Source organism: Aegilops tauschii, chromosome 4 (assembly GCF_002575655.3).
Source record: "Aegilops tauschii subsp. strangulata cultivar AL8/78 chromosome 4, Aet v6.0, whole genome shotgun sequence".
Classification (NCBI taxonomy): Eukaryota; Viridiplantae; Streptophyta; class Magnoliopsida; order Poales; family Poaceae; genus Aegilops; species Aegilops tauschii.
The window spans coordinates 325,243,274-325,266,982 of record NC_053038.3 but is presented as its reverse complement, the minus strand read 5'-3'; the positions used below and the strand labels follow the sequence as shown (position 1 = coordinate 325,266,982).

The 23,709-nt window shown below is 42.7% G+C and overlaps 1 protein-coding gene across 1 annotated transcript; it reads left to right on the top strand.

The window, feature by feature from the left end:
- The first annotated feature begins 5,454 nt into the window (after positions 1-5,454).
- On the top strand, positions 5,455-6,570 carry LOC141021846 (uncharacterized). The gene is made up of 2 exons (XM_073497696.1): positions 5,455-5,801; positions 6,429-6,570. The coding sequence occupies exons 1-2, from the start codon at positions 5,455-5,457 to the stop codon at positions 6,568-6,570; spliced, it is 489 nt and encodes a 162-aa protein (XP_073353797.1).
- The last annotated feature ends 17,139 nt before the right edge of the window (positions 6,571-23,709 follow it).

Here is a 23,709-nt window from a genome sequence, read left to right as displayed (position 1 = left end):
TGGAAAAGTAACTAAACGAATATCAATATGTGAAAAGCTCGTAGGCATTGGATTAGTGATGGATAATTATGTCAGATGTGATTCTTCATGCAACAGTTATAACATAGGGTGACACAGAACTAGCTCCAGTTCATCAATGTAACGTAGGCATGTATTCTGAATATAGTCATACATGCTTATGGAAAAGAACTTGCATGACATCTTTTGTCCTACCCTCCCATGGCAGCTGGGTCGTATTGGAAACTAAGGGTATTAAGGCCTCCTTTTAATAGAGTACCGGACCAAAGCATTAACACTTAGTGCATACATAAACTCCTCAAACTACGGTCATCACCGGGAGTGGTCCCAATTATTGTCACTTCGGGTTACCGGATCATTACACATAATAGGTGACTAAAGACTTGCAAGATAGGATCAAGAACTCACATATATTCATGAAAACATAATAGGTTCAGATCTGAATTCATGGCACTCGGGCCCTAGTGACAAGCATTAAGCATAGCAAAGTCATAGCAACATCAATCTCACAACATAGTGGATACTAGGGATCAAACCCTAATAAAACTAACTCGATTACATGATAAATCTCATCCAACCCATCACCGTCTAGCAAGCCTATGATGAAATTACTCACGCACAGCGGTGAGCATCATGAAATTGGTGATGGAGGATGGTTGATGATGACGACGGCGACGGATTCCCCTCTCCAGAGCCCCGAACGGACTGCAGATCAGCCCTCCCGAGAGAGTTTAGGGCTTGGCGGCAGCTCCGTATCCTAAAACGCGGTGAATCCTTCTCTCTGATTTTTCTCCCTGAACGTGAATATATGGAGTTGGAGTTGAGGTCGGTGGAGCGTCAGGGGGCCCACGAGACAGGGGGCGCGCCCCCCCACCCTCATGGACAGGGTGTGGCCCCTGGTCTTGATTCTTTCGCCAGTATTTTTTATAAATTCCAAAAATATTCTCCGTCAAGTTTTAGGTCATTCCGAGAACTTTTATTTCTGCACAAAAATAACACCATGGCAATTCTGCTGAAAACAGCGTCAGTCTGGGTTAGTTCCATTCAAATCATGCAAGTTAGAGTCCAAAACAAGGGCAAAAGTGTTTGCAAAAGTAGATACGATGGAGACGTATCAGTAATCAGCCCAAATACAAGATAGATGATTCTCATAGCTATTTCAAGCGATCTCATGTGCGACACCATTGGCTTCCCGAGGACAGTGAGAAAATGCGGCAGTTCCTATCTCCAGAACTAGATCAAAACAATCAGCAATAATACGTGATCCTTCGTGCCACCATAAGTTACCTCTAGTAAAAGCTTGAACAACTTGTAAGCAATCCTATTCTACAATAATTTGATGATAGCCTACAGATGCTACCAAAGATAGGCCTTCTTTCATTGCCACCGACTCCATCAAGCAGGCATATGATGCATTTGGAATATAATGGCAATTTACTAAATTGACACAGAGTTGCCATACTGATCTCTTAAAACACCACCCGTCGACTCATCTCCTTCTTAACTATCATGTGATGCATCTACATTCAGTTTTAATTGGTAAGAATCATGTTTTGACCAGTTGATTATTTCTTTGACAACCCCTATTTTGCATGACAACATTTCCTTTTCTGGCAATTGGTCTGCCTTGTTGCATGAGGACAGAACCAATACCTTGACCTGATGCATCTGTTTAAAAAGTAAATGGTAGGGTCCAATAAGGCAAAGCCATAACAAGAGCAGTGACCAGACAATTCTTAAATGTTGTGAAGGCCTCAATTTGAGCATCTGACCACTGGAATGAATCTTTTTTAGACAACATGCCCTAAAAACTCAACTTGAGGGACAGGACAACTGCATTTGCTAATCTTAGCATATATTTGTAAAACTAGAATTCAATTTCTGATTCCAATAAATAGAACAAAAAACCCCTTTGTTTTGCATGACAACATTTCCTTTTCCAAGTTAAGTTCCTCCAAAGTATTTTCCTCACCGGTATCATCACAGTCACAAGATAAGGGATAAAGATAGTAGCCCATAGCTCCTTTATCAATTTCCTTCTGAAACTTATCAGGGGCTAACAATGTTGGAGAATTAGTATTGTTGCTCTCAGAAAGAATAATGGTTTCTTGATTCCAGTAGATAGAAGAAACCCCCCTTGTGTGTAACATGCAGGAGTATAATGAAGCCATTTTTCTGATTCCAATGAGAATTACACCTGTAACAAGTATCAAGTATCATTAAACCAAGCCACATCATGAATTCTTTCATGTTTTAATTATGATCTTCTTGTGCACTAATTTATGAATGCAACTATTCCACCGTCCATATTTATGGATGTCAATTTATTTGGCTAAATAGATAGTTGTCATGTTACACATCTGTACTTTTCAAACATTCTAATTAAGAGCAATGTAGAAGAATAGATTAACTGAGTTCTTCTTTGTGTACTAATTCACAGGAGGAGGATGATGATGTGGGGTATGACATGGACAGCAGGCACAGCAAGAGCCGCTACATCATGAGGCAGCTGATTGCTGGAAAATTCAAGTACCGTTTCTATGGCAAGCTTGGCTGCCCGTTCTGTGGAAAGGCGATCCATGGCGGCATAGATGGCTTGATGCAGCATGCCGTCACCACTGCCAACTCCTACAGTAGGAAGCATAAGGCCAATACTCTAGCTAAACATGCGGCCTACGGGCGCTTCCTCAAGATTGTCAAAGTCAATGAGCCCTACTACATCCTGCAGCGCCGCCGCTGAACAAGGGAGACAAGTGATGTGCTGCTAGACTGCTGCTGCTGCCCCAGGACCGTCGTGTCCTTTTATGTTATCTATATTCGCTGGTCGACTCTAAAACTTATGGTCTATGGTGTGTAAGAACTTATGTCCTATGGTCTATGGTGGGTGTGAACTTATGGTGTGAGGTGGTTAATCTGCCGTTTATCTAAGTGTTTGCTGCTAATCTGCTTAAGTGGTCTAAGTTGTTATTAGTACTATTTTGCTGATGCATGTTAGGCATTGTATAATGGTCGATGCTAAGGGTGGTGCTTAGAAAAATAAACCGGGTTTTTCTGAAGCACCATTGCCTATTTCTACAGGACATATGCCTAGTTAAGCGTCTACCCTGTACAAATAAGCACTAGTGCTTAAGAAAAGCCTGGTTTATCTCTCTCAGCACCTCGCCTAAGCACCTTGCATTGTGCAAGGCCATAGCAACTCAAGTATCGTACGGTGGTATATGTTATGTTTGCTGTGTTATTCTGCCGTTCTAGAATCGTACGGTGATGCATGCTAGGAACTCTACTACTATGACTATGGTAGTTATAGCTTGGCATGATTATGTTCAATTTATATCTCGGGATGTTCCAGCCATATCTATGACTAGTTACAACTGAACTATGCATTAGTTTTTGCCAAAAGTAAAGCATGCAAATGATTGCCAATTCTACCTATTGCCAATTGAAGCTTTGTACTGAGGATGCATTAGTTATTGCAATAAGTAGAGGATGCTCATGTTTCCCAAAAGTGGTTGTTTCCACTTTCTGGTAAGAACTAAACATGTATCAAATCTGTTTCAATTTGTGTTTGACTGGGCTCAACATATCTAGTGATGGTTTAGGGTCTCTGCGTGACCGTGATGATAACTCAAGATGTTCCAGCCATATCTATGACCAGTTATAACTCAACTATGCATTAGTTCTTGCCAAAAGTAAAGCATGCAAATGATTGCCAATACAACCTATTGCCAATTCAATTTTTGTACTGAGGATGCATTACTTATAGCAGTAAGTAGAGGATGCTCATGATTGCCAAAAGTACATATATCCACTTTATGATAAGAACTGAACATGTATCGAATGATGCTAAAAGTAGTGCATGAGCAAGATCATGTATCAATTGATGCTACCTATTTGTGTTTGAATGGGCTCAACATTTGTTTGGTTATGGTCTTGCTGCCAAATTTAAGTTTGAGTGCTACGAGGCTTTTCTCCGTTATGAAGACTTTTATCTGAAACTGACATTGCTGGCTCGTATGCAATGATGCAAACCAGGTCAATTAATCTAAAGACAATAATTAAAAGATGTATAACAAAATTAGTAGTCGACTAATATTAAAAAATTAAGTGGGTCATTTAACATATGATCCACCTATGAGTTTAAGCACACAACCTATTTGGTCGTGCATAAAATAAGCGCAGTTTAACAAGGGTATCCAAATGCTTAGCCACGTGAAGTTGTGCAAACCCTATGAGGGTTCAACTACTAAGGGAGAGGCCGACTAAGATTAAAAAAAGCTTTGATCAGGAAATACCTTCTCTTGGAGACGGCGGCGCCGAGTTGATGGCCGCAGATAGTGCATCGCAAACTAGAAGTGCCACTATAGCGCGGTAGACGCCGACAAGGATAAAAGGCGCGTTCACGCGAGGTGGGGGCGGCGAGAAGAACACTGAAGTCCGACCCCTCATGGCGGTGGGCGGTGTCCGGCGACTCATGTAATCCATGTGAGCCCGGCGTCTCCGATCCGATCTTGCAGCGGTCGTGGGAGCTGCGGACGGCATAGCCGGGTGGTTAGAATGAGGCGCTGTAATCGCGGGATTTGGGGAGCGGTGGGCCGAGTGAGTTATGTGAGATTTCAATAATATCACAATGATATCCCAAAAAATCTAGAAAATATTGTCCTTGTTTTTTAAGTATTAAAAATGGTTTATTCGTGTCGCATATGCCCGAAAAATGCTATACGTGACAAAACTTGCAATAAATGTTGAAAATGGTCCACATTGTACTCATGACCAAAAAAATCCCACATGTGACGAAGCTTTCAAAATTTGTTGAAGATTGTTGATTTGGAGATGGTCTACAAATTCACTGCAATATTTCAAATTTATTTTAAAATTAAAATTCAATGATGCAAGGTTTTACATCTTTTTCACTGTTTTCAAACTTAAACTTTTTACACATGTCCAAGAAAGGCAATGTGGCAAGGTTTTTCATGTTTTTCATTATTATCAAACTTAAACTTTTTACATAAGACACGTGTACCTAAAAAAAGAAGTGTTATTTTAGTATAAGTAAACATGTCAGATAGGCAAAAAAAGATTCTATAGAAAAGAAAGCCCACCTACCTAACATGGTATTTCACACACCACGGCCTGCATACGACTACAAACCCAGTGATATGGGCCAGGATGCAGGCCCGTGGTGGGACTAAACTCAAACGCAGGCGCAGCCAGCAGTGCACAGAGCGCGGTTGCCACAATGGACTGCAACTGCGCTCGACCACCACTACCCCCACGTCCTAGACGAACCGCCTCCCCATGTCCCCATCCTAGCCGTGAAAAGCCCCAAATCGACTACATCAGTGCCTCATTCCGAGAACCTCCATTGCCGCTTCCATCTCTTCTACAAACAACCCACAAACATCTCTCTTCGAAGCCCGCAGTCGCAGGAGGAGGGCAATGGCGGAGGAACCGTCTGCCAAGCATCATTGTGGCGAGACGTCCGACCAGAGCGGCAACCTCGACGACGTTCAAGTTCCCGGTCAGAAGCGCGAGTACACCCAAACCCTCAAAGGGGTTGAGCTCCACGGCAAGGAGACGCTGGAGGTCGTCTGCACCAGCGAACCAGACAAGGCCGACGAGATGACCTTTAGGATCAGGAGGAGTGCCTGTAGCTCGTATCTCAGGATCATCGGCGTTGATGTGGAGTTTACCAAAGAAGATGAACCTCCCCGGATGGTAGCCATTCTGCAGTTAAGCGTGGAGGATCTCTGCCTCGTGTACCACATCGCCGCAGCCACAAAATGGTTAAAAATCCTACTCATTCACCCTCTTCCATTCATCAATACTGCTCCCTCGAAATTTCATTAGACTAGTTTCCAACTAGATGTACTAGTGTAGTTTGTGAAAGTGGATGCACTAGTGCAGTTCCTCAAAGTACATGCACCAGAATATATTTTGAACCTGATGCACTTGATTAGTATCTGAAATTGTTGCACAAGATTAATTTGTGAACTGGATGAACCAGTGTAGTTTCTGATCTTGATTCACTAGAATAGTTTCTGAACTTGATGTAGTGAAGTAGTTTCTGAACTTGGTCTGGTGTTATTTTCACCACCAAAAAAACTGAAGAACTTGGTGAAGCAGAGGTATATGTTATTTTATTCAACGAAATAAAACTAAACTGGCACTAAGAAAGAAAATAGATCATTGACTCAACTATATATTCCAAAAAGAAAAATAAGATGGTGTAGTTGATTTTAATTTCAGAACTTTGTGTACTAGTTTGTGAACTACATTCATCCATGACTTATACTGTATAAGCATCTACTCCATGTATTCATCACTTGTAAACCGTAAAAAATAGAATAATTAAATCTTGAAAAACAAACACTAGTACTCCATGTATTCATCACTTGTCTCTCCCCTAGCAGGCCAAAGCGCCTCAAAGAGCTCCTACAGGGGAAGAAGTTGTTCACCTTTGCTGGTTTCAGCATTCAAGGTGACAAGGACAAGTTGAAGATGTCTGGTTTGGAGATAAACCCCAACAAGCACATCGACATTCAGCGCAACTAGAGAGTTCCATACACCGGAAAACAGTACGACTCCTTGGCTGATGTTGCAGCCAGCGTCATCCACCCATTCTACAACAAGATGAAGAAGAAGATCGACAAGAAGGAAGACCATAAACTGTGGGGGGTCAGCCCACTACCAGATTAGCTCATCGAGTATGCAGCAATAGATGTGTACGCCACCTACAAGTCGTGGAAGATAATCGACAACATCAAAACAGGTCTGGAAATTTCAAAAGAGCAGGAAGAGGACCCCTTCTACCACTGCCACTATGCGGGATGAGGAGACATCAAAGTCTGCCTTTGTGTTGCTTGCGCTTGTGCTTGTCCTTTATCTTGTTGTTTGAAATTTTTAGTTTGCTTTTCTTAGGTTAAACCAGCTTGCTTATGTCATGTGTGTCAGAGTTGAACCAGTTTGTTTATGTCGTGTTTGACAGGGTTGAACAAGTTTGCTTATATCATCAAGTACATAGTTTGCTTATCTCTTTAAATAAGTTTGCTAGCTTCCTATTTTGTTTATCCATCAAAACAAAAATCCAAGTAAATTGTGAATGGAACTCTTTGGCTGCTCTTCAATACTAGTTATCAAAGGAACTAATCACAGAAGGTTGTGCCATGTGTAGTTTTGGTTCAGAATTGTATGGAAAAGAAAACAATTAGTACAATTAGAGCTAAACTCGATTTACTGAACCTACAAAAAGGGTCCCCCCCAGCTTTATATTATAAAGCAACAACACCAAGCATCCAACAACAAGTGAAGACAGATTCAAGTTCAAGGAGGTCTCAAATAACCGTTGTGGCAACAACAAAACAAGCCCCAAACATAACAAGTTCATTTCACATCTATACATGGCCCATTTACTGAACCTAGATATATATAGATAGGTACGGTAATACACGGCAAGTACTCGGAAACGAGAGCTAACATACCAAGTTCATTTCACATCGAAACATGGCCCAACCAGTTCTAAATGAGGTTGATGGTGATCATCATCCTCAAGTCATGGCGACGGGTGTTCGCAACAGTGAGTAGGATGCCCTGACCTACCCGAAGATTCTTGCCATGAAGGAACTTCTTCCACCCCACCCAATTGAAGATAGTGTGACCGTCCGTGTCCACTGCGTAGGCACAGGTGGTGATGGAGCTCGTTCTGGTAAGGCGTAGTCCAGCAGCCATGCCTTCTTCATTCGGCTCGATGCCACAGCTAACAGATAACCTCTTAGGTAATTTCTGAAAACAGTTGATATGATATATGAGCATGTCACGTGCAATTATCAACAAAGCATACACTTCAAGACACATATATCATTGGATTCAACACTGAGCATATATATCATCACATCACTACACTACACGCTAATCATCAAATTACTATAGTAATTAAGCATATCATTAGATTACTACGTACACTATGCATATCATCGCATATTACTACACTACATAAGCATATATCACATTACTACAACACATGCAAACCATAAAATTCTGCACTAAATGAATTCTACACTAGGCATATCATCATAGTACTACAACATGCATATCATGTCAACTACTACACTAGTTAAGCATGCATATCATGTAATTACCACACTACCATGAGATCCTGTTGAAAATTCGTCCTTGTGAGGCGGGTCACGAATGGCATCCCGACGTAGTCTTCACGTAGAGGAAGCATGTCCCAGAGGTTGCACGTTTCCTCGCTCCCAGCCTCAGTCTTTGGGCAATGAGGGCTTCATCAAGTGGGTTCTCATCATCATCTGAATCCTCACCATCGTCCTCATGAACTTCATCCTTACTATCGGCAATCAAATTCAGATAGATAACAAAAATCCTGGGCCTTTCTCCTCTAAAGGAGAAGCTTATCAATTCAACCCCACTAAGCCGCATGCGGGCGATGAAACGATCCCATTCATCTCCTCCAATCTGGGTTATCGTTCGCCCCTTATCGACCTGCATAGTGTAGGGGCCCCCACGAACGTCGAAGGTCACGATGTCTCTGATACGTCTCCAACGTATCTAGAATTTTTTATTGTTCCATGCTATTATATTATCTGTTTTGGACGTTTAATGGGCTTTCATATGCTCTTTTATATTGTTTTTGGGACTAACCTATTAACCGGAGGCCCAGTGCCAGTTTCTGTTTTTTTTGCCTATTTTAGTGTTTCGCAGAAAAGGAATATCAAACGGAATCCAAATGGAATGAAACCTTCGCGATGATCTTTCTTGGACCGAAAGCAATCCAGAAGACTTGGAGTTGAAGTCTGGAACGCCATGAGGCAGGAGGGCGCGCCCAGGGGGGTAGGCGCACCCCCACCCTCATGGGCCCCTCGTAGCTCCACCGACGTACTTCTTTCGCCTATATATACTCTTATACCCTAAAAACATCAGGGAGAGCCAGAAAACCACTTTTCCACCGCTGCAACCTTCTGTACCCGTGAGATCCCATCTTGGGGCCTTTTTCGGCGATCTGCCGGAGGGGGAATCGATCATGGAGGGCTTCTACATCAACACCATAGCCTCTCCGATGAAGCGTGAGTAGTTTACCACAGACCTTCGGGTCCATAGTTATTAGCTAGATGGCTTCTTCTCTCTCTTTGATTCTCAATACAAAGTTCTCCTCGATGTTCTTGGAGATCTATTCGATGTAATACTCTTTTGCGGTGTGTTTGCCGAGATCCGATGAATTGTGGATTTATGAACTTGATTATCTATGAATATTATTTGGTTCTTCTCTGAATTCTTATATGCATGATTTGATATCTTTGCAAGTCTCTTCGAATTATCGGTTTAGTTTGGCCTACTAGATTGATCTTTCTTGCAATGGGCGAAGTGCTTAGCTTTGGGTTCAATCTTGCGGTGTCCTTTCCCAGTGACAGTAGGGGCAGCAAGGCACGTATTGTATTGTTGCCATCGAGGATAAAAACATGGGGTTTATATCATATTGCCTGAGTTTATCCCTCTACATCATGTCATCTTGCCTAATGCGTTACTCTGTTCTTATGAACTTAATACTCTAGATGCATGCTGGATAGCGGTCGATGTGTGGAGTAATAGTAGTAGATGCAAAATTGTTTCGGTCTACTTGACACGGACGTGATGCCTATATTCATGATCATTGCCTTAGATATCTTCACAACTATGCGCTTTTCTATCAATTGCTCGGCAGTAATTTGTTCACCCACCGTAATACATGCTATCTTGAGAGAAGCCACTAGTGAAACCTATGGACCCCGGGTCTATTTTACATCATATTAGTTTCCCATCAACTTGCCAATTTCTGTCGCCGTTCTTTTTATTTTGCAATCTTTACTTTCCAATCTATACAACAAAAATACCAAAATATTTACTTTACTATCTTTATTAGATCTCACTTTTGCGAGTGGCCGTGAAGGGATTGACAACCCCTTTATTGTGTTGGTTGCAAGGTTCTTGATTGTTGTGCAGGTACTAGGTGACTTGTGTGTTGTCTCCTACTGGATTGATACCTTGGTTATAAAAAACTAAGGGAAATACTTACGCTACTTTGCTGCATCCCCTTTCCCCTTGATCTACGCCAAGTCAAGACATACCAAGTACCCTTCATAATCTCTTCTCCCTCGCATTACATTATTTGCCATCCGCCTCTCGTTTTCCACTCCCCCACTTCTAAAACGATTTTCGAAAACCTTTGCCTTTCTATCGCCATGGCCGAACCAAAAGGGGCTAAGGGTTTTCTCCCGGGTTTTCATACTTTGGATAGTCCCTCTGTCCTTTCTAAGCTCATAAATAATGATGCTATGGAAAGACCTACCGGGGTTATCGATGAGAGCTTGAACAATTTTGATGAAGATGATCACGGAATTTTTTGTTATTTGCTTGATGAATCTTTGAAAGATGCTTGGGATAGGCTATTAAGGATCCGAGCTAGCTATGTGCCCCAATATCAAATTGAGATATACTTAAAAAGTTTTTATGTTGGCTTACCCTCTTCTTTCAAGCAAGTTTTGGACTCTATTTTTGAAGAAGGTTTTCTTGAGGGGGATGCCATCGATACCTGTGAAAAGATGAAAGCTATATTTGGGCACCCTATGAGTGAAAAGGTTGAATCCACCTCTCTTTTGTGTTTTTATCAGAATGAAATTATCAAAGAGATGAAGGCTAGCTTAGATGCAATTTTTTTAGTGTGCTTAATCTTTCTTCCACTATGAATGGCCATGTGCTCTCACAAAACAGGAAGATAAATGATATAGATGATAATTTTTCTCTTTTCTTTCCCAATGCCAAAGATGGCAATACCTAGATCTATTCTTGCTTTTATGCCTAGCTAGGGGCGTTAAACGATAGCGCTTGTTGGGAGGCAATCCAATTTTATTTTTGTTCTTTGTTTTTTTGTTCCTGTTTAGTAACAAATAATTCATCTAGCCTCTGTTTAGATGTGGTTTTATGTTTTAATTAGTGTTTGTGCCAAGTAGAACCAATAGGATCTTCTTGGGTGATAGTTGTTTGATCTTGCTGAAAAAGATAAAAACTTTGCGCTCACTAAAATAATTATTAAAATTCACTAGGACGTGATAAAATGCTAATTATTTTTAAGTATATTAATATACAAATTATCCAAGTTTTCCTAGTTTTTCAGAATTTTTGGAGTTCCAGAAGTATTCAAACAAATCATATTGCTGCAGACTGTTCTGTTTTGACAGATTCTGTTTTTCGTGTGTTGTTTCCTTATTTTAATGAATCTATAAGTAGTATCGGGGGTATGAACCATAGAGAATTTGGAATACAGTAGGTTTAACACCAATATAAATAAAGAATGAGTTCATTACAGTACCTTAAAGTGGTGGTTTATTTTCATATACTAACGGAGCTCATGAGATTTTCTGTTGAGTTTTGTGTTGTGAAGTTTTCAAGTTTTTGGGTAAAGATTTGACGGATTCTGGAGTAAGGAGTGGCAAGAGCCTAAGCTTGGGGATGCCCAAGGCACCCCAAGGTAAAATTCAAGGACAACCAAAATCCTAAGCTTGGGGATGCCCCAGATGGCATCCCCTCTTTCATCTTCGTCTATCGGTAACTTTACTTGATGCTATATTTTTATTCACCACATGATATGTGTTTTGCTTGGAGCATCTTGTATGATTTGAGTCTTTGCTTTTTAGTTTACCACAATCATCCTTGCTGTACACATCTTTTGAGAGAGACACACATGAATCGGAATTTATTAGAATACTCTATGTGCTTCACTTATATCTTTTGAGCTAGATAATTTTGCTCTAGTGCTTTGCTTATATCTTTTTAGAGCACGTGGTGGTTTTATTTTATAGAAATTATTGATCTCTCATGCTTCACTTATATTATTTTGAGAGTCTTTTAAAACAGCATGGTAATTTGCTTTGGCTATAAAATTAGTCCTAATATGATGGGCATCCAAGATGGGTATAATAAAAACTTTCATAAAAAGTGCATTGAATACTATGAGAAGTTTGATGCTTGATGATTGTTTTGAGATATGAAGATGGTGATATTAGAGTCATGCTAGTAGATTAATTATGAATTTGAGAAATACTTGTGTTGAGGTTTGCAAGTCCCGTAGCATGCACGTATGGTAACCGTTGTGTAACAAATTTGAAGCATGACGTGTTTCTTTGATTGTCTTCCTTATGAGTGGCGGTCGGGGACGAGCGGTAGTCTTTTCCTACCAATCTATCCCCCTAGGAGCATGCGCATAGTGCTTGGTTTTGATGACTTGTAGATTTTTGCAATAAGTATGTGAGTTCTTTCTGACTAATGTTGAGTCCATGGATTAGATGCACTATGGTGGCAGTGTCCTTGCTCATGGTGGTTCTAATGCAGTGTCTACCGGAATAGTTGCAAAGTTTAATTTTAGGTGTGCTTAATTTAATTTGAGGGGTGTGTTGTGCTGAGCCCCCAGCAGAACTATGTTATGTTTCTTCTCGTTACTTTAACTCTTCAGTATGTACATACTAGTATTTCTTACATTTCATCTTTTAGTTGGTATAGTACTACCACTAGTTTCTTCACATTATATACATACAATATATATGGCCAACATCATATAGCCAGCAGTTTAGTTGTCAAAGAATTTCAGGGTGCTTAGTTTTGTCAAAGAATTCCAGGATGCTTAGAGGGTGCTTGGATCCAAGGGACTTATTTTAGTCTGACTAAAAATAGTCTCTTTAAGAGGCTAAAGTTCCAAGCACCCCTGACTAAAGAGGGGCTAAAACTAGTCTTGAGACTAAATTTTTTTAGTCAGGGGTACCCCTACTAAAATGTGGATTAGTCCTCTCTCTACTCATTTCACTCCTCTCCTTTAACACAGGCGAGTTCTGGATTGGAGGGTTTGGAGGATAATAAATGCTCATTAACTTTATTTTAGCCTTTTTAGTATTTGGATCCAAGCATGGGTGAGGCTAGCATGTTTTAGTCCCACTACTTTTAGTCATGGGACTAAAACGTATCCAAGCACCCTCTTAGTTTTATTTGAGGGGTGGGTTGTGTTGGACACCATTATTGTGACTAGCCTTTTTAATAGTACTATATGCATAATTTGGCGACGAGCGCTCTCTATATGTACCACCTTTTTTTTAATTTCAAGTTTTGCTCCATGGCGCAATCCATCGATACTACTGTTGTACAAAAGTATACATTTTTTAAAAGGCTAGAGGGCGGGGCAGTCTAGCTTGGTCGGTTTCACGAGAGGCGAGGGCCTTTGTGATTTGATGGCTCATTACTGCTGGAAGGCGGGGCCTTGTGATTTGACTGCTTGTATAAATGCGCCGACGACCTGATCGAGGAGGAGCAAAGAACCGTGCGGTATACTCAAGTTTTCCAGTGGAGTAGTACTGCGATGGAGGAGCACGAAACACGGCAGCCCAGTGCCATATGGCGATAAAAAATGATCTAATTTGCTAGTCATCTCGTTGTTAGCATTGTTCTATTCATTCCCTCAAAAAAATATTGTTCTATTCATGCCTCGCAGAGAACATGACACGTGCGGCGAAACACCCGAAGCAAAAGATGAAACACAGGAGCAAAAGAAGAAGGAAGATTATCACCCCAAATGATCTAATTCTCCGCGGAGTCGTAACTGCTTCTTCATCGCCTCCACGACCTCCATCTCCTTGGCGTCTCCTCCGTCATCTTCTTCATTCTCTCCATGACGCGGGATTTCTCGACGCGAGCCTTCATCATCTGTTCCACGGCCGCATTACGTACCTTGACAGAAGCCGGGTGCTCGATGCGGAGCTTCGCCAACTCCTCCTTCTGTTCCATGATGAGGGCCTGCAGCATCTTCATCGAGGAACTACTATTCTCATGCAGCTTCTTCCAGCCCGCGTTCTTCTCCTTCAATAGATCGATCTCGTGGCAGAGCTTCGCCTTGTCCACCTGAAGTCGCAGGATTTCGCCGGTCGCCTTCTTCTCCGAGGCAATGCTCTTCTTCAGAAGCATCACCAAGCCGGCGGTTAACTCCCCCTACTGATTGAGCTCAGCGGGCATGTCGTCGAGGCTCTCCTTTAGCAACTCCATCAAGCCTTGGATGAACTCCTTCTGCTTATTGAGCTGATCGGGCATGCCGTCGAGGGATAACGACTCCAGCTCCGCCGGCTCGGCATGTTCGCCTCCGCGGCTAGGGCGCTCCTGGGAGCCATCGCCTGCCCGTGAGACATCTTTCGAGGTCTCTGCGTGGCGGCGAGCCCTCTTTTTTCCGCAGCCTTGGTTGCCGCTCCCTTGTTACGAGTAGTTCTCGACCTAGAGCTCTGCTCACCGGCCATGGCAACGACGGCCGAAGAAGAAGCACTTATGAGGAGGAAAGGTAGAGTAATTTTCGGTTAGGTAGTTCCCCTTTTTATAACCTAAGTACTAGCACTAGTACTAATACCTGCATAGTGGGAACACGTTCAGGTTTGGTACGTACTAGTAGGTGTGAGCAGGCTTTCGAATGTGATGGGAACAAGGTAAAGATTAATTGATGGTTTTGGTTTCGAGGCCCGAAACGGCTTCCGATGAGTTTAGCAGAACATAAATTTCAAGTACTACACTGCTCAAATGCGTAAATATTATGTTACTGTCAAAAATTGGCACAAAATACGAAGGAGACCATTGGAAGTACTACTAGCAACCCACGATTTAACTACTCGCATGCGCGCAGTGGAGTAATAATGTCTTTCTTCCGCCCTCACGTCCACTCAATTTGCATGCGCTGTATTAATTGACCATCAATGAAGTGAACGACTTTACACGCGTCAAACTATCACATGGGGTGGATCTTGGTACAAAATTGCGTCCGCCCGTGTACCCGCGTGTGCGTGCGAGGGAATGAGTGCGTGCGTGGCGTGCGTGCACATCTTCGCTTCATGCATGTACCGTCAGTATGGCTCAGGGAGGACGAGTACATACTTCTGGAACCAGCAGCACCTCACTGTGATCAATCCAAGCAAGGAGGTCGCGACAACGCCTCCACATGTGCCACGTGGCTTCATGAACTGTAAGAGAGACACTGTGTAGCGTGCCATTGGTATTCTAATTTACGTGTATTGCACATACTCGAAGTACTAGTAAGGTACACGTGCATTGCACGCATCAGATTTTGCAACCAAATTATGAATAAATACCACACTATAGCATGTAAGCTCGGAGTCATATATGCCTGATGTAGCCCTTCGTTTAATTCTTATAGTTCATCTCATTCAAAATCAATTAGTTTTTATAAAAAAGCTAAGAACGCGGGAATAGGAAAAACATGGGATTATAGTGGAATGTCGTCTTGAATCCTACAGGATTGTACGAGTGTTTGATTGTGCATAGAAAAAACGCAGAATTCTTTCAAAGAGGTTTGAGTGGATGGGATGTTTCCTATGAAATCTAGTGCAAATGATTCATATGGAAAAATTCCTATGGTTTACAATCCTACGAATCAAACAACCAAGATAGGAAAAATTCCTAATGATTAGAATCCTCCGAAATTCCTTTGAGAATCCTTTGAATCAAAGAAGCCCTTAATCTATTTTATGATTCATGGAATTGTGCGTTGTAAAGCATAAAGTAAAAACAAATAATGGCAATTCAACTAGAAAAAAAGTTTGGGCAGTTATGATACGGAAGATTCTAGAACAAAAGAGAACCACTGTTGTTTTGAGGTTTGTGCATTATGCTTAAGTTCAACCATGGAGTCTGCTAGATTGTACATGTGGCAAAATCCGGTGGGGGCTAGAAGATGGTGCGAGGGGCCGAGTGGAGGGAGACTATGAAGGAATGCACAAGTGCGAGATCGATATTGAGAGAGAGGGGGCGAACACGTGCGCTGTTGCGAGCAGTGGCGGAGCCATGAAAAATAAATGAGCTAGGGGGCCAAGCATTGCTAATCCTTTACGAGGAGGGTCAATTCATGAACTTAAACCATTTTTAGCAGCAATTGTCTAATGATCACATTCATATTAGCCTCGATATATAGTGATGTTAGGGGGGGAGGGGGCAGGGCCCTTACTGCCCCTGTCTTCGCCATTGTGCACGCGTCTGAGAGATGAAGTGGAAGGCATGGATGATGAGAGGGGGACGTTGGATATATAATTAATGTGGGTGTATTAGCTATATATGTTAATCCTATATAGAGAGGTATAGATTGATCGATGTGGACGTGGGAAAGAGGGTGAGACCTCACTGGATATATCGATTGATCGGTTTGTGTGGAAAACTATGAAAGACCTAGCTATATACACACATACATAGAGGAACATCGATCGTTGTGCATGCACGCGTGAGAGATAAAGAATGCCCGATATGATGGAGAGGGGGTGTGTGTGGGTGTGTGCCTTCATGGGAGACCGACCTGAAGAAAAAGATTGTATGCGTGCAATGGATAATGCCGACTGGTAGTGTGTGTGCATGCATGCACGAGAGAAAGTTAGTGGTACAGTTATAAAGAGAAGACTACTGTGTGGGTGTAAAATAATGGGCGAGGTCATAATCAATGTAAAGTTGAATTCAAATATTTGAATAAGAGATCCTGATGTTTGAAACCCATGCATGCATGAATATAACGGAGATCTGTGCGGTGTGGTTTGGAAATGAGCATGTTGTAATGTATACACATTGAACAAGGTCAGACTGATTTGAATTTGAGATACCGATGGCAGACATCATTTGGCCACGTCGCATCCGTGCATCGACACACTATTCTAATTGGAGATGATGGGCGGCTTTCGCATCACATATCTATATCTATACCCCTATATCTATATATATATATATGATATTTTTTTATATTGTGTGCGGGTAACTTTAACTTTGAAAGATGGTCGTTGGATGAGGCGAATCCGATGGTCCAAAGATGGCAAATTTGAGCACTACTGGCCGTTGGATATCATCTAGATTCCACCAGATTTCGCCACATGTATAATCTAGAAGACTCCATGGTTGAACTTAAGCATAATGCACAAACATCAAAACACAAGCACTTCTTATTTGTTCTAGAATCTTCCGTATCAGAATTGACCAAATGTTTTTCTACATGATTTGCCATTATTTGTTTTTACTTTATGTCTTACGACGCACAATTCCATGAATCTTAAAATAGATTAGCTTTCTTATAAAAACTAGATGATTTTGAATGAAATGAACTATAAGAATTAAACGAACATCTACATCATGCATATATGACTCAAAGCTTGCATGCTATAATGTGGTATTTATTCATAATTTGGTTGCCAAATCTCATGCGTGCAATGCACGTGTACCTTACTCTAGTCTAAATGGTGTTTGTGTGTGTGTTGTGCGTGTTGAGGTGCAAATTGTCTTTTTTTGGGTACACGTTAAGCTTGTTCTTCTGAAACTTCAAGCCGCGCCTTGTTATGCCGAAAATTCAAGCTAGCGTCTCTGTCTATCGTGCTGCGAAACTCCCGCCTCTTCAACCCGTGCCTTGTTAGCCCGAAATATTTAAGATATATCTTTGTCTCGTTGTGCTCCGACAACTCCCTCCATCTCAACCCGCGCCTTGCTATTCCGAAATTACAACACGCGCGAAAACTCCCACCTCCTGTGAAATCCCGACACGCGAAATAGTCGTGGTACCCCTGAACCGAAAGAACCGCCTCAAATCGGTGGGGGTACTTTCGTAACTTACCCCACATTTCGGACAAGCGCGTCTCTAAGCCATGGTTCCCCACTGCCATCCCATCCGCCCACCCATTCGTACACCGAGGCCACGAAAACCCGCGACGATAGCCCACACCCTGCTCCGTCCGCCACCCAGCCGGAGCCTCTTCCCCGACGACGTCGTCCACAGCAACACCTCGACGTCCCTCATCCACCATACCGGATGAGGATCCGTCGTCGATCTCATCGTCCCGCCGGTTCAGCCACCCCGTCCTCCACCTCCAAGGAGCTGCCTCGAAGTTCCCCTCGTCTTTCGCGCCACCTCCATTCCCACACCGCCGTCTTCACCTGCACCACCGGAAGAGCATCATCATCACCGTTTCCTCGGATGAAGCTACGGCCTAATCGGCGCCACCAAAGAGGTTGTACACTAATCGCCGCATTTTCTTCTTGGTTCGATCTCACGGTGCTGCCGGCGCTTGGTCCCGAGCCGACACAGCGCGGCTCCATCCACGGCGGCGTCGTCGGCCACTTCCTCCACGGCGTCGCTCCCTCGGCGGCGACGTCCACATCAGTAGGAGCTGCTGCTACTTTAGCTCTCGCTCGTGATGCTGCTCTGCTCTTGCTCTCGGTCCCCTGCCTGGTCTGCTCTTGCTATTGCTCTTGCTCGCGCTGCTGCTCTCGCTCTTGCTCTTGCTTGCGATGCTGCTCCGATTTAGCTACACTTCAGTCGACTGAATCGACTTTTGGGTCAGTCGATTTTCAGGGGGTGGGGGGCTCGCGAGGGTGAAGGAAGAACCAGCCGCAGCGGGGAGGGGGCTCGCCGGAGAGGTACCCCACTATCTATCTTAGGGTTCAGGATGGGGGGTGGTCGCCGGCGGTGGCGGGGCGTTGGCGGGGCGGTGGCGTGTGGATCGCCAGAGAAAAAGCTCGGCACGGGGGGGCCTAGAGGGATGGCCGGGGCGGCGGCGGACCGGCGGTGGGGAGTGTTTTCGGGGCGGGCGGGGCGGCGCACCGGCGGCCGCGGGCGGCGTGGGGCTGCTGTTTGGCCGGTGGCGGCTGGCGGCTCAGGGGGGTGGAGGTTGAAGATGAACCGCATGCCCTTAATTTCGTATCCAACGGCTGCAAAATCGACTGACCAGAGATGAAAAAGTCAGTCGACCAACGTGTAGCCTCACCTTGCTAGTGCGTTCAGTTTCGACAGCAAAATTCAGTTTCGATAGCAAAATTCAGTTTCGACAGTTAAGTTCAGTTTCGACAGTTAAGTTCAGTTTCGACAGTTAAGTTCAGTTCGACAGTTAAATTCAGTTTCGACAGTTAAGTTCAGAGATGAGCGTCTGATGTATTTTACATCTAGCACTTTGTGGTTATGTATTTTACGTCATGTATTGGAGAGGCTATTAGAATTCCACTCAGGTTAACGTTGTTCGTTGTCTCTCTTGTCCTGCTTCAGCCTCGGCGTCGTACAACTCACCGGTGCTCCAACGACGAAACCCTCCATCACAGCGGAGCAGTACCTCGGGCTCCATCTCCAGACGCCTAAGATCTTCTTCCCCTCCTCCGACAGCCAAGTCAGCTGGAGCATCCTCACCGGCCAACCCAATCACGCTGAGATCGACATGGCTTCACCAAAGAGGTTGTACACTTGTTGCATCTCTTTTTTACTCTACCTGTTATATATATTGTCCACTGAGCAGTGAGGTACCAGGCAACTTAGCTATCCGTGATGGACTCTCTTGAACGCCATCATTATTTATCTCTGCGTGTTTGAGCTGTGCATTTGTCGATGGGCCTGCGAGTTGAGCTAGTATGGCAGTGGCCTGGGTCCAAAGTAATAGAAGTAGCACAAAAACATTTTTTTAGTGTAGGATTTTCCTTGCTCAAGCCTGCCTACTAGAATCGCCAGTGCTTGAAAGGAAAAGTGAATGAAAAACATCGGAATTGGAAAGTTTCCTATGGTACTACTTTTCATGAATTTGGTGCAAAGGAATGGAGCAAATGAAAACTGTAGGATTTGTTCCTTTAGTGTCTCCTTGAAAGAAAAACCGTAGGAATTCTAATTTCCACATCTCCTCCTTTTCATATTCCTATTCATCAAGCACAAGACTAAGAGATAGTAGCATAATAGCATTATAACCGTACATTTTCTTGTGGTTTGACTTAATCTCACCATGCTTTTTTGCATCCTGTGATCTTCCAATTGTTGTGAATCAAACACCCAGATTGGCAGAAATCCTATGTTTTTAAATTCTCTATTTTGCACGTGCATTCCTATCCTATTCCTGTCTATTTCCTATCCCTGCATTGTTAGAATCCTCAAATTCAAACAAGACCTTACTCAATTACTTCTGTTACAGATATGTGTCAAAGAAAACCTTGTGTGGTTTGTCCTGCTCCTGCGGCGCTGTGTTCCACCCCAGCTCAGCTGCTCCAACGACGAAAGGGTTCACCACGGCAGGGATCCGCTCCAGACTGTCTTTTGCCGCCTCAGATCTTCTTCCCCGCCACCGGCAGCCACGGCAACTGCATTACCATCATCAACTGAGCAGATGACCTTGAGGACTACACGGGTCCGCAAGAGAGGTCGCACTCTTCCGTGTCTGCTTACGTTATGCGTCGCTTAATATGATGACATGTTACATTATCGTGGTGTTCACCTATTAGACTCCGAGTCAGGTCCAAACTAATGCTGAAACTTGAGTTTTTAAATGGTTGTGGGGTACATATTGGGGCAGCAATCAGTACTATCTGTCTACTATCTGGTTAATCTCCGGTGTCTACTATGAGTTTCATGTTGGGTGCAAACAAACATTAAAGGAGCCATTATCTGTAATTTTTTTAACTAAAGCTATTATCTGCCTGCTATCATTGGTTTTGGGTCTATCCATAGTTTGCTACCATCACTCTGGATTTGTGCATGCACTCCTTACATAATCTCACTATGTTTTATTCCTATGCATGCCAGTTATTGTACACAATGGAACTGATCATGTAGAGCAAAAGAGACGAGCCTTGCGTGGCAATAAAATTTCATGCAGACATTGTTCCATGGTGGGCGCAAAGGCAGCCCCCCTCCACCCATTTCGGATTGTAATCAAGAGGAAGATAACTGTTCTGAGGGGGATTCAGAAGGAGAAGACCACTCCTATTTACCCCATGAGGTCTTCGCTCTAACTTGGCATGCTGATGTTGGTAATATCATGCATATGGTGCCTTGCATTGCTTACTGTATACATTAAAGATGTCATTTGCTTAGTTTAGACATGCTTTGTGTCAATGCCATCTGTTTAGTTTCTTTATCGTATATGTGAATCATGCAATGCCATCTTGTCTAGCCAGGCATCATATATGTGAATTTTGCAATGCCACCCTGGTTAGCTAGTCATCTTATATGTGAATTATATCATGCCATCATTTTTTTATTACGTGTTAAATTTGTCAACAATTTTAGTACATTCAATTACTCTTCTTGTGCATCAGCCATTCGGCACGGTCATGGAAAAATCTGGAGTGGAAACAAGGTCTTCAGAGCAGACAATGCTATCTGACGAAGCACATGTCTTGCTGGTTACCGATAGCTCCTCAGAGGAGGATTCAGAGACAGATGACCAGTCATATTTCCCCCCCGAGGTGCATGCCCTAACTTGGCAGGGTTATGTTGCTCATATCGTGCGTATGGTATCTTGCATTGCTATGTCATTTGCTTAGTTTAGACATGCTTTGTGTGAATGCCACCTGTTTAGTGTCTAATTACCATATATGTGAATTATGCAATGCCATCTTGTTGCAAGACATTATATATGTGAATTATGCAATGTTATCCTGTTGCAAGGCATTATGTATGTGAATTATGCAATGCCATGCTGTTTAGGCAAGCGTCATATATGTGAATTATATCATGCCGTCCTTTTTTTTGTATTTCTCTTTGCTTTTGTCGACAATGTTTGTATATTCAACTGCTCTTCCTATGCATCAGCCATTTGAATTGGTGATGGAGAAATCTGGAGTGAAAACAAGGTCTTCAGAGCAGACAATGCTACCTGCTGAAGCAGATATCTTGCTGGTTACAGATAGCTCTTCAGAGGAGGATTCAGAGGCAGATGACCAGTCCTATTATCCCCCTGAGGTGTATGCTCAAACTTGGCAGGGTTATATTACTCATATAATGCATATGTTGTATTGCAATGCTTAGTTTTTACATCATATACACAATATTGAATGTCATCTCCTTAGTTGACACATCATATATGTGATTGCCCTCTGCTCACTTCCTTAGTATATAAATCATATATTTGAATTATGTCATGCCATGATGTTTACATAGACAGCATGTATCTGAATTATGGCATGCCAACCCATTTTCTAAAGACATAATATAGTTATATCATCTCATCCTGTTTACATAGTCATCATATTTTAAATTATGTCATTCTATCCGTGAATTATATCATGCCATCATGTTTCCATCGACGGCATGTTTGTGATTTATGGCATGCCAACCACTTTAATAGACACATCGTATAGTTATATCATGTCATCCTGTTTACATAGTCATCATATTTTGAAGTATGTCATTCTATCCTGTTTAGTTAGCCATCATACATGTGAAATTGTGTCATGCTATCATGTTTAATTAGCCATCATATATGTGAAATTATGTCCTGCTATTCTGTTTTCTTAGACAACATAAATGTGAATTATTGCATGGCATGTTTTCTTCCCTACTATCCATTGCACCTGTCTATCTTACAATGTCTGTACATTCAATTAATTTTCTTGTTTATCAGCCATTTCAATTGGAGGGAGTGATGGCAGTATCTGTGGGAGTAAAAACACGGTCTTCAGAAAAGATCGTGCTACCTGTCGATGCAGATAGAACCACGGTTGTACTTCCCCAAGAACCAGCCCCACCACACATAACCCACACTCATGCAGATTGTACCCCTACCCACTTGGACAGAGAACCAGCTACACCCCTTCTAACCCCAACCCCCGCAGATAGACACCCAGTTCCCGTTGACACAGCACCGTCTCCACCACAGAGCACCCAAACACGAGAAGTTAGTAAGGCAACTGCAGTGCCCAAATCACGAGGACCACCACTCCGAACCCGAAGTCAACGCTTAAAGCAGAAGAAGAATTGTTCTCAGGTCAGGTTCCGTAGCTATGGTTCATACTACTTTGCTCTTGCATCACTGTATTTACTGATACCAACTAATTTCAAATTTGAAGGATGCAATTGAAACTCCAATGGCGCAACAGGTATGGTTTAAACCTGTTTCTTCGACGTGTTTGGCTGTTTGCCGTTGTAACTTGCTCTATGTTGATTTCAGTTTCAATTGAATAAACAGTTATGTTCTCATGCCATGCACATTACAAGTGTTGTTATTGCTGTGTAGTTTCCCACACTTATATTCTGTCTATGCTGCTTTGTCTTAAATAGATATGATTCGAACTGTATCTATCTTGATTTGGCAACATAAACTAGAATGATATAGACCATACAGTGACCATACTACATAGATATATGTTTGTTTCATGCTGTTATCCTGTCCACCTTACTACTGAACTGGTTTACCAAAATGAGTTTCATATACTACATTGTAAACCTGAGACGTGTTTGTTTGTTTCTCTTTTAGAATGCGGATAAAATATTGGAGAAGAGTACCCTGTTATGCAATGGTAAAGGAAGTAATGCATATAAGGTTCAAGATAGTGAGACATCCCTGTTGGTCTCCAAGAAAGCTGATAAAAACTATATTGAAGACACTGAGACAACCCCAAAGTCCTGTCTTGATGTAGTGTTCGAGTTACTGGCTACCACTGCTGGCACCAGCTCTTCGAACTCGTTGCCTGAATCAGTTCGGCTTCTTGAGTCTCAACTTCAAGTTGAAAGACATCGATCAGATGTTATGCGACAGGAAGCTGAAGGACTGAGGAAGTCCCTGCAGAATTCAGATGCATACTTTCTGGTGCAACAGCAAGCGCTGGAGGACTTAAGCGCCAAACAAGAGAAAGTTAATAAGCTTGCTAAGCATCTTGCCAGCATTATGG

Bases quoted from the DNA above. Each gene is read 5' to 3' on its own strand.
- LOC141021846 (XM_073497696.1), top strand. From the start codon at position 5,455: ATGGCGGAGGAACCGTCTGCCAAGCATCATTGTGGCGAGACGTCCGAC. The intron at 5,802-6,428 runs GTTAAAAATCCT...CTCCCCTAGCAG, and splicing joins ATCGCCGCAGCCACAAAATG to GCCAAAGCGCCTCAAAGAGC.